The 16,748-nt window shown below is 40.7% G+C and overlaps 1 protein-coding gene across 2 annotated transcripts in view; it reads left to right on the top strand.

Moving 5' to 3' along the window:
• PPP1R1A (protein phosphatase 1 regulatory inhibitor subunit 1A) overlaps window positions 1–16,515 on the top strand; it is a 108,114-nt gene extending 91,599 nt beyond the window's left edge. For both annotated transcript variants that reach the window (XM_072134700.1, XM_072134701.1), the window contains 3 exons: window positions 13,278–13,511; window positions 14,928–15,050; window positions 15,786–16,515. In XM_072134700.1, coding sequence (XP_071990801.1) covers window positions 13,278–13,511; window positions 14,928–15,019 — 326 coding nt within the window. In that variant the 3' untranslated portion in view covers window positions 15,020–15,050; window positions 15,786–16,515. The remainder of the gene's footprint in view (window positions 1–13,277; window positions 13,512–14,927; window positions 15,051–15,785) is intronic.
• Window positions 16,516–16,748: the final 233 nt, after the last annotated feature.

Raw genomic sequence — 16,748 nt, 5'->3', positions numbered from 1 at the left:
TTTGGGTTGATGAGTCACATAATAGAGAATTGAAGTTTAATGAATTGTGAAGGTATTTTCTTAGAACTTGTTAATATCATTAGCTGACGGCTGATAAAATCTCCATGTAAATTGAGTTCCTGGAAACCTGAGTGTTCCCGTCTGCCCTCACAATGGAAAATAACATCATTCACGAAAATGTAGAGACAGTGCTCCAGCTGATGATGGAAATAGCAGAGGTGAAGTGGTAATACTACATAATCTTCCTCTAAGATCATTTTCTTCAATAGTCCATTGTATCCCATTGATCAAGTAGTGTGTTTCATCAGGACAAGTGTGAGAGTGGCAATCCTATTACATCATTATTTTCCCTTTACGCATCAGACCTGGTAATTTACTGCCCCTACGATGTAATAGGGATTAAAGGGGTTTTCCCATTTCAGCAAATTATTGATATTGTTTCAATAATAAAAGTTATACAACTTTACAATATACTTTCTGTATCAATTTGTCTGGCTTACGGGATGTGGATCCACTGGACCACTGCAGACCATGACTACCTGGGACCGGAGTCTAAGTGGTACCCGGTTTTCACCAGAGCCCGCCGCAAAGCGGGTTAGACAAGCTGCGGCGTGGTACCACCAGGTCGTTCCTCAGGCGTGACTTGTCTGCAGTGGCGGCCAAGGTTGAGGTACAGAAACAGCAGTCAAGCTCGAGGTCACAGTCCAGGCACAGGGTCAGGGCAGGCGGCAGAGATGTAACGTCAGAGTCCAATCCGGGGTCAGCAACAGGAGGTCCAAGCAGAAGGGTACGGGAACACAGAACTCACAACAGCAATACGGAGGGACACTGGTACACGGGAACACGGAGGAGGTCAGGTAACACAGGAACACGGAGGAAGTCAGGTACGCAGGAGACACAGGAATGCAGGAGACACAGGAATGCAGGAGACACAGGTACGCAGGAGACACAGGTATGCAGGAGACACAGGTACGCAGGAGACACTGGAACGCAGGAGACACTGGAACGCAGGAGACACTGGAACGCAGGAGACACTGGAATGCAGGAGACACTGGAACGCAGGCAAATCGTAAAAGAGCTTTCTCTAAGGCTGTGAGGCACAAAGATCCGGCAGGGTTAGTTGGGAGAGGCAAATATAAATAGCCTCATGGGAAATGACCAGCGCCAATCAATGACACGCTGGCCCTTTAAATTTCCTAGAAGTGCCGCGTGCGCCCTAAGGCGCGGGACCGCGCGCACACGGAGCGAGGCCGGGACTCGGGAGCGGGGAGAGGTGAGACGCGCTGACGCGGCGCCTGCAGGGAGCGAGAGGCACGGGTGAGCCCGCAACCCGCGATGTGGGTCGCGGGTCCACCCGTGACACGATTCCTCACAGGTCTCTAGACCTCTGCTTGCTGTTATTCTATAGAAAGCTTCAATGTTTACTTCCAGTGGACAGAAATCTGACCATGGTCACACAGGTACACGGCTCGTTATAACACTCAGCTGTGATTACTCTCTATGACACTAACAAGCCGTGCACCTGTGTGATCGTGGTCAGTTTTCTGTCCACTGGAAGTAAAAATAGAAGCTTTCTATAGAATGACAGCAAGCAGAGATCTAGAAAACTGTGAGGATTTGGTTCAGGAATTTTTCATCATACAAACGATAACATTAATTTGCCGAAGTGGGAATAATAAATAATAATAATAATTCTTTATTTATATAGCTCACACAGATTATGCAGCACTACACAAAGCATGACAAATTGGTCCACCCCTTAACCCCTACGGGACACAGCATCTTTTGGCCTAAAGGACGCGGCCCCATTTTTCAAATCTGGCCTGTGTCACTATAAGTGGTTATAGCTTTGGAACGCTGTGAGATATCCAGGGGATTTTGAGATTGTTTTCTCGTGACACATTGTACTTCAAATTAGTTTAAAAATTTGGATGAAATCTTTTGCGTTTAGTTATGAAAAAAAACAAAATTTGGCAAAAATGTTGAAAAATTCTTTATTTTCAATGTTCTAAATTCTCTACTTTTGATTCAGAAAGTCATAGCACCCAAATAAATTCATAACTTACATTTCCCAAATGTCTGCTTTATGTTGGCATGGTTTTTTCAGATTCCACATATTTTACTAGAATGTTATGAAGCTCAGAATTTGGGAGCCATTTTTCACATTTTTTGTAAAATCGCCAAAACCTGTATTTAGATGGACCTGCACAGTTTCTAATTGACACTGAGAGGCCTAAATAATAGCGAGACTCGTAAATTACCCCATTGTGGAAACTACACCCCTCAACGTATGAAAAACCACTTTTAAGAAGTTTGTTAACCCTTTACGTGTTTTATAGGGGTTAAAACAAAATGGAGGTGGAGTCTGCAAATTGTAATATTTTTTCACAATACACTCATTTTGGGTGGAAAATTAAACATTTGTAATGGATAAAATGAAAAAAGGCTCCACAAAGTTTGATACGCAATTTCTCCCGAGTACACCGATACCCTACATGTGGTGGTAACCTGCTGTATGGGCGCACGGCCGGGCATAGAAGGGAAGGAGGCGCCATCCGGAGCAGATTTGCTGTCACATTGTACAGGCTATAATTTTTTTCTTTTTTTTAATGAGGACCTATAGGGGCTTATTTCTTTTGCCACATGAGATGCACTTTTCTAATACATAATTTTGGGGCATCTATAGCTAATTGGTGAGATTTAATTAACTCTTTGTTGGTGGAGGAAATGAAAATCATCAATTTTTAGGAAAATTTTTATGTGTTTTTTTTTTTTGGCCGTTAACCATACCATGAAAATAGTATATTATTTTTATTCTTTGGGTCGCCACGTTTATGAAAATACTTCATTTATATATATTTTTTTATTTTTTCCCATTTTTACTGAATAAAAAGTAATTTGGCAAAATTGTTGTTAATTTTAGCATCACCGACTTACATATGCATAACTTTTTTATTTTTCACCTCAAAAATCTGTTTAAGGGCTTATTTTTTGCAAGAATGATAGCTCTTTTTAGTGGTCTTATTTTAGATTGCGTAACTTTTTAAAATCACTTTTTTAGAGCATTTTTAAAGGGCATTAATAAAAAATCATCTTTATCAGAGAGAGTTTTTTTAGGTTGTTTTTTACGGGGTTCACTTTGCGGATCTAATAACGATTCTGTTTTATTATACAGATTGTTACGGACGCAGGGATACCAAATATGTGGGGGTTTTGTGTATTTTATTCAATTGTACTGAATAAAAACTAATTTGGAGAAAATCTTATTCATTTTAGCATCACCATCTTTTTATATGCATAACTTTTTTATTTTTTGGCAGATAAATCTTGTTAGGGGCTTATTTTTTGCGAGAACAGTTGTTCTTTTTAGTGGGCTTATTTTGGAGTGCATAACATTTTTTAAATCACTTTTTAGAGCATTTTTTATAGGGTATTAATTAAAAATTATCTTTTTTCGGAACGTTTTTTGCGTTTTTTTCCTCCGGCGTTTACCGTGCGGGTCCAGTAACAATTCTGTTTTATTATGCAGATTGTTACGGACGCGGCAATACCAAATATGCGGGTTTTTTTTGTGTTTTTATGTTTTTTATACTTTATTAAGTATTTTTATGGGAAAGTGACATTTTAGGGGCTTATATTTTATGTATTTATTTTTTATTTATTATAATGTGTAGTGTTAACTGTTTTTGCATATTTTTACTTATACATACTTGAACTTAAACCAGTGATGCTCTGATCACTGGTTTAAGTTCAATACACTGCTCTACAATACTATTTTATTGTAGAGCAGTGTAAACTGTCTGAGCAAGCTTGCGCATGCTCAGACAGTTTACAGCCAGACCCGGAAGGGGTCTGGCTGCCATGGAGACCGGGCAGCTCCGGGGCACATGCCAGTCCTCGGAGCTGCCCGGCAGAGGATCGGATCCCCCGGTAAGCGGCACGGGGGATCCGATCCACAGCGCTTACACCCTTACACGCCGCGGTCATGTTTGACCGCGGCGTGTAAGGGGTTAACACCCGCGATCGGAGCCGGCTCCGATCGCGGGTGTTAGCGCAGGCTGTCAGCTGTACTAGACAGCTGACAGCCGCTGCTTCTGGTACCGGCTCCGTTCGTGAGCCGGTGCCAGAAGCAGGACGTTATAGAACGTCCCCGTGCGCTAAGCATCTAGCCCCGGGGACGTACTATAACGTCCAGGTGCGCCTAGGGGTTAACTGCAGATGTAGTTCCCAAAAATACATAATAGTCCTGGTGTTAGTTCACCTTAAGTACTCCCTGCTCCACACATTTATAATCTTCCTGCAGAATGCTGTAGAGAAATGCACTATGATTACAAATGACATATTTAATATTTTTATCCATTACGCTGTTATTGGGAAGTACATTTTTTAATCCATATGCTAATGAGGCAGTTAGTGCGCCCCGGGGTGTCCTCAGCACTGGTGCAGTTCTATTCCCGCCTAGTCTGATACCTTCTATGTCAGATAAGATTATGAGAATCATAGCGCAATAGTAGAAGAGCGTGAAAGTGACAGAAATAGCAGACGCCAATGACTGTCTCATTAGCATAAGGATTGACCTGGAAATATCTTGGAAATGGCAAAATTGACAACAATCTGCCACAAGCAGATCATAACACTTGGTGGAAGTGGTAGACTCTTTTAAAATTAGACACAATATGCATATTTATAGTATGGGGGTCCTTCCCGCATGTACACGGTGCAAAAACTTTCTGCCTATTACTACATTACAGTTGTGCCTAGTTGCTTCTATTTTAGGGTAGTTCAGGCTACCTTTAGGATAGCTTACAAACAGTGCCACTGTACAGAGGACCAAGCCTTTTTCTTCTAACTACATCTACAGTATAAATTCTAATCCTTGTATGTATCTGTATGAGATCTGATGGACAGGTCATCACACGAAAAATAAGGGAGGACTAGAAATCCCAATTAACCTTGAATACTGTGACCTAACGTCATTATAAATCACCTAATGACACAAATTTGTTGGGGACCTGTCCATAATTGGGGTGGCTACTTTTTTGCATAAATTGCCCATGTGCTTTTACTGCCTTCATAACAATCCCAATAATCTCATCAATGGATTCAGCATTCCTGCTACTTACTTTAGTGCTGTCTGCAAACTCACTGTGGATCTTTGTTTACATGTCTAATCTCTGATGAATAGGAGAGGCTGCAGCTGGAGATAATGACTCATCCTGCTACACCCCCTTCCCCTTTGCCTGTGTCTGACAGTAAGACAGATTGTGAGAGAGAGAGATACAGTGGGTGATGCCATTAGAACAGATTGAAGAGATGAGAAACAGAAAGTTGTGTATGTATGCAAAGGGCAGCATGGGGAGGATATGGAAAGGCTGAAGCTCTCAAAGGAAGCAAAGGTACAAGATAGAATGGATTAATCGAAAATTGGCCAACCCCTTTAAGTGTATTATATATAACAACAATGTAGAGAAACTTTTCTGAGAATTTTAAGTACATATTTACAATTTGATGCTCCCAGTTGATGGTGATGAATTTTATAACCCTATATAAGGACACACCTGTAACACACATGTAAAAGCTAATTGGTCCACTTTCTTAAAAAATAGAGATACTTTTTAAATAATTTTTAGCAGGGATAGCTTTAGGAAAATGTTCCTATTATCTGGGTTTATATTTGTGTCAGAGACTCCATACAGTTTGCAGGTTTAATTGAAAATCACAGACAGAAAGTCCCTGGACTCTTTCAACCAACAAAATAACAGACCCCATTATAGCCATTGGGATCACCCTATAATTCTATAATTTTATAATTCTCCTGAAAAGAGAAGGAATTATGGAGGAGAGTTATAACCAAAGACTAAAAAACATCCCCGATTTCTAAATATATAGCAGATTTTCTCATCCATTGTTTATGGAAAACAACATTTTAATAAAGTGCATCAATGACTAAAAGTGTTTGTTCTGCGAGATGCTCAGTAAAGTACATTAGAAACTCTGAAATGAGGTTCTGTCAAATGACTTCATGCAATTTTTGTAATTTCCCACTGCACATTTCACCAGGTCCATCTCACAGGGAATGAGTCACTCCTCATGACAGGGGTAGAAATCTCAGATGTAGGAAGACAAAACAGTAAAATGTTGTCAAGGGCTGAGTCTAATAATAGTTCTGCGTGTAGAAGATGTTAGGATATGATCTAATCTTTTGTGGGATATAATATACTTTCTGGCTTTTATCATATTTGAAAGGTAAAAGAGATGAAAGTTTTCCACTGATGCATATTTAACTTCTTGGATTTTGGTTTTTACTCCTCAAATTAAAAAAAATATATATTTTTTCATTTACATATACATTTGAGGGCTAATCATCCTTGGATCAAATTCTACTTTGTAGTCTCAGTACTTACTATTCCGTGCAATTTACTGGGGATCTGGAAAAAATTCCAGTTGCAGTGCAAAATTGACATTTGTTCATTTTCTGAAAGTCTTCATTTTATATGATTTTCTCTGTGCGCTCTTAATGACATATCATGGACATACCAAATTTATATTGTTTTTGTTAAGTTATTTATGGATGGCAATAATTTGATAGATTGTCAATATAACAAGCTCTGCCAGGGTCTAATAGAAATGTATTGCCAGTCCCTGTTAAGATCATTCAAATCTAATATGGATGTATACTTGGTCAGGGGCTGGTTATATACTGGGGGTGGCTGGCTACATACTGGGGACTAGCTGTCTGGCTGTATACTGGGGGGCAGGAAGCTGGCTATATACTGGGGGACATGGGCTGGCTTTCTATGTAATGGGGGGCAGGGGCTGAAAGCTATATACAGGAGCGGCAGGTTTCTGCCTGGTTATATACTGGTGGACATGGACTGGCTTGCTATTTAATGGGGGGCAGGGGGCTAGCTAGCTATATACTGGGGGGCATGGGGCTGGCTATATACTGGGGCAGGGGGCTAGCTATATAATGGTGGCAGGGGGGTGGATATATAATTGGTCAGGGGGTTGGTTGGCTATATACTGAGGGCATGGATTAGCTGGCTATATGCAAGGGGGCATATGGTTGGCTGGCTATATACTGGGGGCATAGGGCTGTCTGGCTATATACTGGGGGCAGGGGAATGACTGGCTATATACTGGGGTTTAGGGGGCTGGCTATATACTGGGGGTAAGGGGGCTTGCTATCTATATACTGGGGGGCAAGGGGCTGGCTATATACTGGGGCAAGAGGCTGCATAGCTATATACTGGGGGGCTGCTGGCTGGTTATATACTGGGAGGGGGCTATGACCAATGCATTTTCCCACCCTAGACTTATACCCGAGTCAATAGGCTTTACCAGTTTTTTGTGGTAAAAATATTCGGGTCAGCTTATACTCAATTATCTATGGTACTGTATTTTCAGATTTGCTGCCTATCCTGATTTTTGGGATATTGTTTTTTTATTAAACAATAGTAGAAGAAGTAATCAAAATAGCAGGAGGAGGTGGTTTAACAATAATATTGTAGCTCCCAAATATATCAGCTTAATAATATATCAGCTTCTAAATCGCCCCTGATAAGAACCAGCATTGTGTACGAAACTTTTTAAGATTTCCAGACTCAACTTTCCTGTTTCAGTGATCTTTCATTGTATATAAAATAAAATTTTTTTCTTTGTTCAAATAGAATTCTTGGTGCACTAGGGGTGGGGAATTGCTTTGTGTTGTACCTGTTCTATTCTAAGTTGTTGTTGTGTAAAGCCCATTGCCCATTTACCCCTGTCAGGTAAATTAAGCCCCAAAACTAAATATATTTTCATGCACTGCCATTAGAGAGCATTGCATTCCTACATCCCTACATTGTGCCTCTACATGCTTGTAAACACAAACTATCAGGTCCTAAAGCGGTATGCAAATGACCTGTTATGGGTCCAATGAGTCATTAGCATATTCAGTAGTCCTGCTTATTCATGAGTGTGAAACACCCCCCGAAACTTTACTGACAGACTGTATAATGATGTGGCACTCCTGATGCCGCCATGTGTATGGGAGAGCATGTCAGGTACATGTGTAGCTGATGTCTGTCTCTTACATGTGTATAGCAGAACATGTCAGGTACTTGTGTAGCTGATGTCTGTGTCTCACACATGAACATGTCATGTCAGCAGATAAAGCACAGACACAAGCATTACTTTACTATACATTACACACAGACATGAGCAGGGGAGGAGAGAGGAGGGGGAACAGGGATGACATCACTGCCTCTGACCATGTGACAGCCTCATTTACATAATAAAGAAAAGATGATTTTGCAATGATTAATGTATGAATTGACTAGATAAAGGCTGGGATGGGATCCTTGTGAGTTGCTCCAAAAGGTAGTAGTGACAGGACAAGTGACAGAGACCTGCTGACAGGTGTCCTTTAAAGATGAGTTCTGTTATTTAAAGCGCTTACAGCCCACTCCAAAAAAACTGTAGTAAGGTGCCTGTAGAATGATAAATTTGTTCTGATTTAAAGACAAATCACTGTTTTACTTGTGGGGTGATTTGGGAGCTGGTAAAATCTGTTCCCCTGTAAACAAAACGGTGCGCTGAGGTCAGCATCCAGACAGCCACGCCCACCTGTCCCCATATCTCAGTGCATGATATAGTGCTGGGAATAGGGACGGTGTGGGACATTGGGAGCGATGGAGGAGGTGAGTACAGGTCTGTTTTTTTTAAATATGCCTCCCCAGCTCATCTCCAGAATTTTAGAAACAAACGGACAACCCCTTTAAAGATAACACAGATTCTAGAATGGAATGGAGAATTCAGGGGATGTGTAGATGATCAACTAAATGCAATTATAAAATCACTAATTAACCCTTTGTTACCTGCACACAGACAATAATATAATGTTACGTTTAAGGAAACACAACATATAATATCTAGTCAGATAGATTTCTGCACGGTGTAAGTTGCTATCATATCTGCATTAAAAGGCAAGCAGTAATTTCTTCTCACTTCTACATAAATTGCAAAATGAATATTAACAAGTGTTTTTCCTGTTCAGATCTGCAGCACCTAAAGAGCTGATGGAAATGCTAATGAGGTCTATTACACCTGTAGTTTTACACCACCGCCCACTCACAAACAAGACATGATGGGGTCTGATGTACTACACTCCCACCCACGGACAGACATCACTGCACTCCCAGAGCTTCTCACATCACAGGAACGTCAGCACTTTACACGTCTTCATGTAGCATCCAGCTTAATGAGCCATTGCTATTCTAATCTATATTACGCACATTATTTAGATAACATCTCATTTCGATTATTTCCGTTCACCTACTATATAATGATTCTCCGCACCGCAGCATTAAAATCCTGTGATTGAAAAAATACGTAGTACAGATACATTGACAATCACTGTTCTCTACAGTCCACTTGATACAGAGAATAGAAAGTTAGGATGTTTACTAGATCAATACTAGATCACTTGGCAGCCGGGGCACACGACGCTTGCCTGCATGCCGGATGATTGTTTATTTAACCAGGCTAAGCGTACAAGTCGTGTGCGCCGTATGTCATTGCACTGACAATCAATGTAGTAGAGGAGAAAAGAAGGAAATAGAAGATTCTGCCATTTTATATCCCAATATATTTCAAAATGGCCAGGAATCTTTAAAGCAACCCTCTGGTTCACAATAAAAATGTATTTATTGAATAAAAGTTGATTTAGGGGGGAGGCCATTGCCAGATCTCCTGTGATGGCTTCTTCAGGGGAAATATAGGAATTCATTGTGGCCATTTAAATAAAGGACCGATACTGTGTGTAACAGAGACATCCTTGGGGTGCGTCCACACGCCCAGTTTTTCACATGCAGTTTTTGATGCCCAAACCAGGAGTGGAGTGAAAATAGGGGAGGAGCAGCCCTTCTTAATGATACTCCAAAACATACTGTTAGGTTGTTTAGATTGTGAGCCCCATGGGGACAGGGACCAATTTGACATGCTTGTGCAGCGCTGCGTAATCTGTGTGCGCTATATAAATAAAGAATTGTTATTATATAAGGCCGACGGCACAAGTGGCATTTTGAACCCGTTTTTGGGCCGTTTTTAAGCAGTCTGTTAAAAAAACACATTTTGTTTTTGGAAAATGCATGTGTTTTTTGAAAACGCATCAGTTTTTGACCCGTTTTAATTAAGATAATTGGTAAAACTGGTAAAAAACGCATGCATTTTTCAAAAAAGCATGCGTTTTTTAACGGACTACTTAAACGGCCCAAAAACGGATTCAAAACGCCATGTGTGCCACCGGCCTAAGTCCTGAAAAACTGAACGTGTGTACGTAACCTGAAGCTGCATTCACATCACAATTTTTGTGATGTGTATCCATCAGAAAAGTTGAATAGTTGAATGTATCCATAGTCAGATACTGGAAAATGGAGGCATTTTCTATCCTGCATCCTGCTCTGTAACAAAATATATACGATCAGCTGAGGCCATAAAAGCCTATGGGGAAGGATACAACTGTATGGCCTCCCTCCCTGGCCTCCGCTGAGTGTACATTGTAGTTGTTTCACTGGTGATCCAACTGTTCATATAATAACAGTTATATAATTTGGGAGAAACCCTGAACCCACTTTCAGGGGAAAGAGCCGAGCCAGATGACGTATGCTGTGCTCCGTTGTACGGATACATTGAGAATCACCCTAACCTATGCATACTACAGACCTATGCAAACTACAGACCTATGCATGCTACAGACATACTACAGGGAGAATAATACTAACATAGTTACATAGTTAATATGGTTGAAAAAAGATAAGTCCATCAAGTTCAACCTAGGAAGGGATATGATTGGAAACATGAAAACGTGAACCTATTCTTCCTCTACCTGTGCATGAATGTGTGCTTTATCAGGCTCCATAGTCGAGTGTTTGTGGTCCATATAACATTAGAAAAGATAGCCCGAGCCGGTAGGACCTGCTCGGAGTTTTGTGGCTCAGTGGTCCGTGTCTGAGCAGACTAGTTCCTAGTTCTGGAATTCCAGAATCATTATCTGGAATACATTAGTGTTTAGTGTGCAGACGGATGTGTAAGTGTCGGCACATTTCCTCTAATTAATAGAAGAAAACTTGACGTGTAGTCCACAAGTTGACTGGCGATGAGCCTCTAATGAGACATGGGATGAAGCTGTCTTGGTTAGAAGACTTCTGAGATAGTTTTAACATAGAGAAACTATTTTAAAGGATTAAAAATTTCCTCCTGCAGCAACTTTTCAGACCTATTGTTACAGTTTAGATGTAATTTACATAGAGTAAATAAATCATGAAATTCTATAAATCATGAATGTTATCGGCTTCTATAGCCTAGGGCTGCATTCAGATTTCTGCACTTCCTAACAGTTCCAGCAACTTTCCATGCTGCACTGCATGCTGGGAGAGCACACACCATGTGCAAAATAAATTGTTTTTACCACTGAGAAAATGTATCTCTAATTTACACGATAGGGAATAATGGATGCAGGAGCGTAACTACAGTGGTAGCAGCCATAGTAGCTGCTATGGGGCCTGCAGTGTCAGGGGGTCCCATTATTCAAACTGACACACTAAATCATAATATGTATGTTACGTATATGTGATGTATATAAGCTGTATGTGTATATGGTGTATGGTGTGTATACTGTATGTGTGTATATATGCTGTATCTATGATGTGTATGTGCTGTATGTGCATAGGGTGTATGGTGCGTATACTGTATGTGTGTATATATGCTGTATCTGTGATGTGTATATGCTCTATGTGCATAGGGTGTATGGTGTGTTTATATACTGTATGTGTGTATATATGCTGTATCTGTGATGTGTATATGCTGTATGTGCATAGGGTATATGGTGTGTGTATATACTGTATGTGTGTATATATGCTGTATCTATGATGTGTATATGCTGTATGTGCACAGGGTGTATGGTGTGTTTATATACTGTATGTGTGCATATATGCTGTACGTTTGTTTGTATATGTCACTGTATGTGTGTGTATATGCTGTATATTTGTGCATGAGTGTGTAAATGTGTGATTGTAAATGTCATGTGTGAGTATACAAATATGTATATTTTTTTAAGTGGCAAGTGGGGCCAATGAAATCCAACCTTTGGAACTTCAGTGATTGCAAAACAGAGGTACATTCTCATGGCTATTGAGATTCTGACTGCTGGTCCAAAGAAAATGGGGTCTTGCAATTAGTTATGCGCAGACCCGTGAAAATTGTGGTTCGGCCAAGTTTGACCAAATTTGAAAACTCTGAACTTTGTGGTTCGGGTCCACTCAACACTGCCTCCAAGTCCTATGTCATCATATTCTGCAGTGCTTTACAGGTCACGGTGTTCATATACCAAAAAATAAGAAACTATAGAACAGTGATGGCGAACCTTTTAGAGCCTGAGTGCCCAAATTTCAACCAAAAGCCACTTATTTATTGCAAAGTGCCAAGACAGCAATTTATTTCTGTTCATTCTTTGACAACTTTCAACCGTTCAGCCTCCTAAAGACACCAACGCAGTTGAAAGGAGGAGGGCAAATTCACCTCTCATTATAGGAAGATTCTGTAGGAAGATTCTTTGAGTCCTGTCTGGTGAACTTCATCCTGGGGTGATGGCCTGGGTGCCCACAAAGAGGGCTCCGAGTGCCGCCTCTGGCACCAGTGCCATAGGTTCGCCACCACTGCTATAGAACAATAACATGGACAGATGAAACATTAGAAATGAGAGCCCTGCTTGCAAGAGCTTGCAATCTATGTGACCCTTCTTCCTGTGCTGCACATGGGGTCTGGGTGTGTGTGGGCTGCACCGTAATAGAGGGAATGTGGTTAATATCATAATGATGATAATTAGAATAGTATTCCTTAAAATGAACAGATAAGTGCATTAGCTATATATAACAGCTACATGTACACATGTGTGTAGCTAAACAGCACAATCTGTCATGTATTATGCCAAGAGCTATTTAACATGTAGGTCAAGTATTTCCTTCTATGTTTAATGTGATACTTTATCATTAACAGGGAAGTGGATACTGACCCCTAGTGGGGATTGAAGCAATTTCATTAACACAGTTGTTATTCTGCTTTAAGAATGAATGTTAATACAGAAAAATAGCCGTCTGAATATGCAAATGTACAGCACACGCATCAGATTTTGTATTACAACGTATATGCTATGTAAACTAAATGCACACAGCACAGCACAGTGATTTCTCATATAATCCCTATATATCATCACATATAAACTTTTACTCTTTCCTCAGAACTCCAGTTATTAGCAGAGCATCATTTGTGCAAACAAGGCTCAGAAGATGACGGTACCCCACAGAGTAAGAAGAGCGTGGAGAACAGATCAAACTTGGGGTGCTGTTGCCGTGGAAACAAAGCTCCAAATCCAGCGTCTCAGCAGACGGGCTCATGTAGCTGTGTCACGCAGGATGGACAAGAGAATAACTCACTAGGGAGGAAACAAGATTGTCAGCCAGATTGCTCAAAGGGTAAATAGGCTGTTCTTATCATCAGCTAATATTTGTATTGTTTATTAAAAGGTTGTGACTGTGCTGGCTTCCCATCTTCCTCACCTCTGTCCACATGTACATGAATCAGGATTGTCAGGATTTCCCTTCAGCAGTAACAATCTAAAAACTTTTTTATAGGAAAACAACCAGTCCAAAAACACAAAAAACCTAGAAATACTCACATCCACTTCACCTTGAACCCGGCGCTGTCTGTCGCTAGTCTTGACTTCTAGAACTTATATATAGCAGGTCGGACAAGAAGTCTGTCACTCTGGGCTTCTAATTATGCACACCCCCGAACCTTGCCTCTCATGTGAGGTCACTGCCCTCTCCCATGCTCCCAACAAGGGAGAGGGAGGTACCGAGGTTGTACATAATTAGCACCCGAGAGTGCCGGACATCTTGTCCTCACACTTTGTGCTGCTGATTATAAGTCTCTTTTCTAGGTTCAAGACTAGTGGAGGATAGTTACAGGATCAAGATGAAGAGGAACGGCGGTGAGTATTTCTAGTTTTTTTTTGTGTTTTTGCTGGTTGATTTCCTTTAAGTAAAAAGAGGTATAACACAAAATGTTTCAATTCATCAGACTGCAGCCAGACAAGACTGAATACAATTCTATTTAATGTCAGACTCAGGTACCTTAACTCCTTTAGATAAAATGATTGTGGAGGTCCACCCCATTAACCCTTTGTCAAATTTCATTGTCGTGTAGGGATGAGGATTAGGATAGAGGCTGGGTGCATCGTAGGATCTTTTCATTCCTATGTAAAGGATTTGCAGACAGCACATCTTTCAGTTAGTATAGAGCGCAAATACAAAGACCTCTACGTTGGACAGTGATCATTTTCATTTTGAGCTAGTAAGTGAGCTGGTAATACAACTAAACACACTTAGGTAGCAAGTCCAAATCATACTTTACACTAACTACATGGTTTAACAGAGGTACATATAACTGTGGCTTTAAAGTGACACTTCTAGTTGAATTATTATTGGTGATATTCATCCTGTACTACTGGCCCCCACCTACACAGGATGATTGACAGCCTTCTTCCTACACACACTGTAGGGTGGAGTCAAACAAGGTGGGTGGAGTAAGCAGGACTCTTCTTGTCTCTTTGAAGAGTCCTCTTAGCATGTACCTTTATATCCGTGACTCAATAAGTGTACATCCCTCCATGGGGAGTTGTGGGACACATTACGACTTTTGTGATGGACCTCATAGTCTGTTAACTTTAGAATTTGCCACGTGGTACTTGATCTCTTTCCAGAACAGAGTCCGGTAGGAGATCCTCCAGAAAAATGAGGCAGCAGCACTCCTGTCTCTCAAGCTCATAGGCAATATCTATCAGTTTTCAATGACACAGAGACCTACAGCTCATTCTATTCTTATTCTAGGACTGTGCGGTAGGCAAACAAACACAGACATCAAGGAAAGAAAGGAGAAAGAAAAACAGAGCAGCCACTTACCGATTGTCCAAGATAAATAGGTCTGTAAACAGCAAGAAGATGGACGATAAAGTAAGTAATTCCTTGTACAATGAAATGGGGAAAACTCAGTCTAAAAGGGCAATACATCCTACTACAGTGACTGATAGCGTCTATCTAGAGCTGCCTGGTGGAATGAATACAATGTAGATGTGATTATTCCAGGTAATAAGAATTATAACCTATTTAATGCTACAACCTGCAAATTCACCCACACAACCAGTATTCTACAGAAAAAGGATGTGTGGTGGGGGGGTGGGGGGTTAATTGTTGTATTTCAAGACCCATAACTTTTGTATTTAACCATTGTTGTTATATGAAGGCTTTTAGTTAGCAAATCAAGCCGAGGTCATGAATTCTGTATGCAGGGAGAGAGCTGTGAGAGTTAGCTCTTTAAGCAAATATGAGGCTAAAGAAACCCATAGTTTGGCTGGAATATGGACAGAGTGATAAAAGCTGTTACTACGGGGGACTTTACAGCCTGTTTACAAATTTAGCAGAATTTCAAATTCTTATTGGTCAAATATTCACAATGTGGAGGTGGCAGAAAGAGGAAAATAACTGCAAGTGCTAGGAATAAGCGTGGCTTAGAAACCCTGATAAATACCCCCCTAAGCGGTCCTGGAATGGAGCAGAACACGTGACTCCGCCCACTTGACAATAGAGAGTCTAATTAGTTTCAGGGTCCAGAATCTACCAGCAATGTGAAGAGTTGGAGTTAGTGGAATGTAAGAATTATTAAATAATAAAATCATTTTCTTTTCTTAGTTCATCAAGTTTACCTGGAGCCAGGAAAGGAATCCCCTCAATGCGGGTGGAACAAGACACAAGACGGATCCAGAGCGCCTTTCTTTTGGAAATGATATTTATGTCACGTCTCTGCTGCTTGAAGGGCCTAACACTGCACGGTGTCTAGCAATAAACTGGAGGCCCCTCTAGAAGCAAAGAAACCCAGCATTGTGCCCAATATCTTACCTATGTCTGTCTCAATGTATTGCCTCTATCCAACAAGCCTTGAAGGGTGCTAGGCCAGACGTCTTATAGTTACACAAGTGCTCAAGATCTAAGTATCAAATATCTTTTACATTGTATGACAAGGGATCCTGTGTGCTCCACAGGGAAGGCTCATAGCAGCCGCTCTCCATTCAGAGAAGGTTACTTGCCAGGCAGCTCCTAGATGGATCAGTTTAAGTCTATGTATTGACTAAGGCGTCCTTAATCACATGTAGTATGAAGACCGATCATGACCTCCTGGCAGGCAACATTGTCCGAGAATGGAGATCCACTTTAATGTCATCCAGAAAAAACAGGCACCCACTATGTTATAGATCCAGACAGTTCTCACCTATACCCTGAACCTGAGGTTCTCATTATAATGCACACAACTGGAGCACTGAGTATGATTTCTTTTTCTCTGTTTGTCATAGTCATTATATCATAAAACAAATTTATTCCTGTTAATTCAATTAAAAAAATCCCCTGAACTGGTTTCACTTCATTGTGGCAAAGTTTTTGTTATCCTTTATTACCGCCTCACTCCACTATTATTAAACAGCAGGCGTCCTCTAGTGTTCACAGTGATGCATTACATGTGCAGGAGAAATACATTACAGATGGTGCCAAACCTAACATTACCGCATCAGGACAGAAAGAGTTATGCCTTTAATAATTCTTTATTTATATAGTGATATCATATTCCTCAACAATTTCAATAAATTTTAAATATTTTTT

The sequence above is a fragment of the Engystomops pustulosus genome, chromosome 2 (genome assembly GCF_040894005.1).
Source record: "Engystomops pustulosus chromosome 2, aEngPut4.maternal, whole genome shotgun sequence".
Lineage (NCBI taxonomy): Eukaryota > Metazoa > Chordata > Amphibia > Anura > Leptodactylidae > Engystomops > Engystomops pustulosus.
Note: the sequence above shows the minus strand (reverse complement) of the source record. Positions and strands in the feature narration are given on the sequence as shown.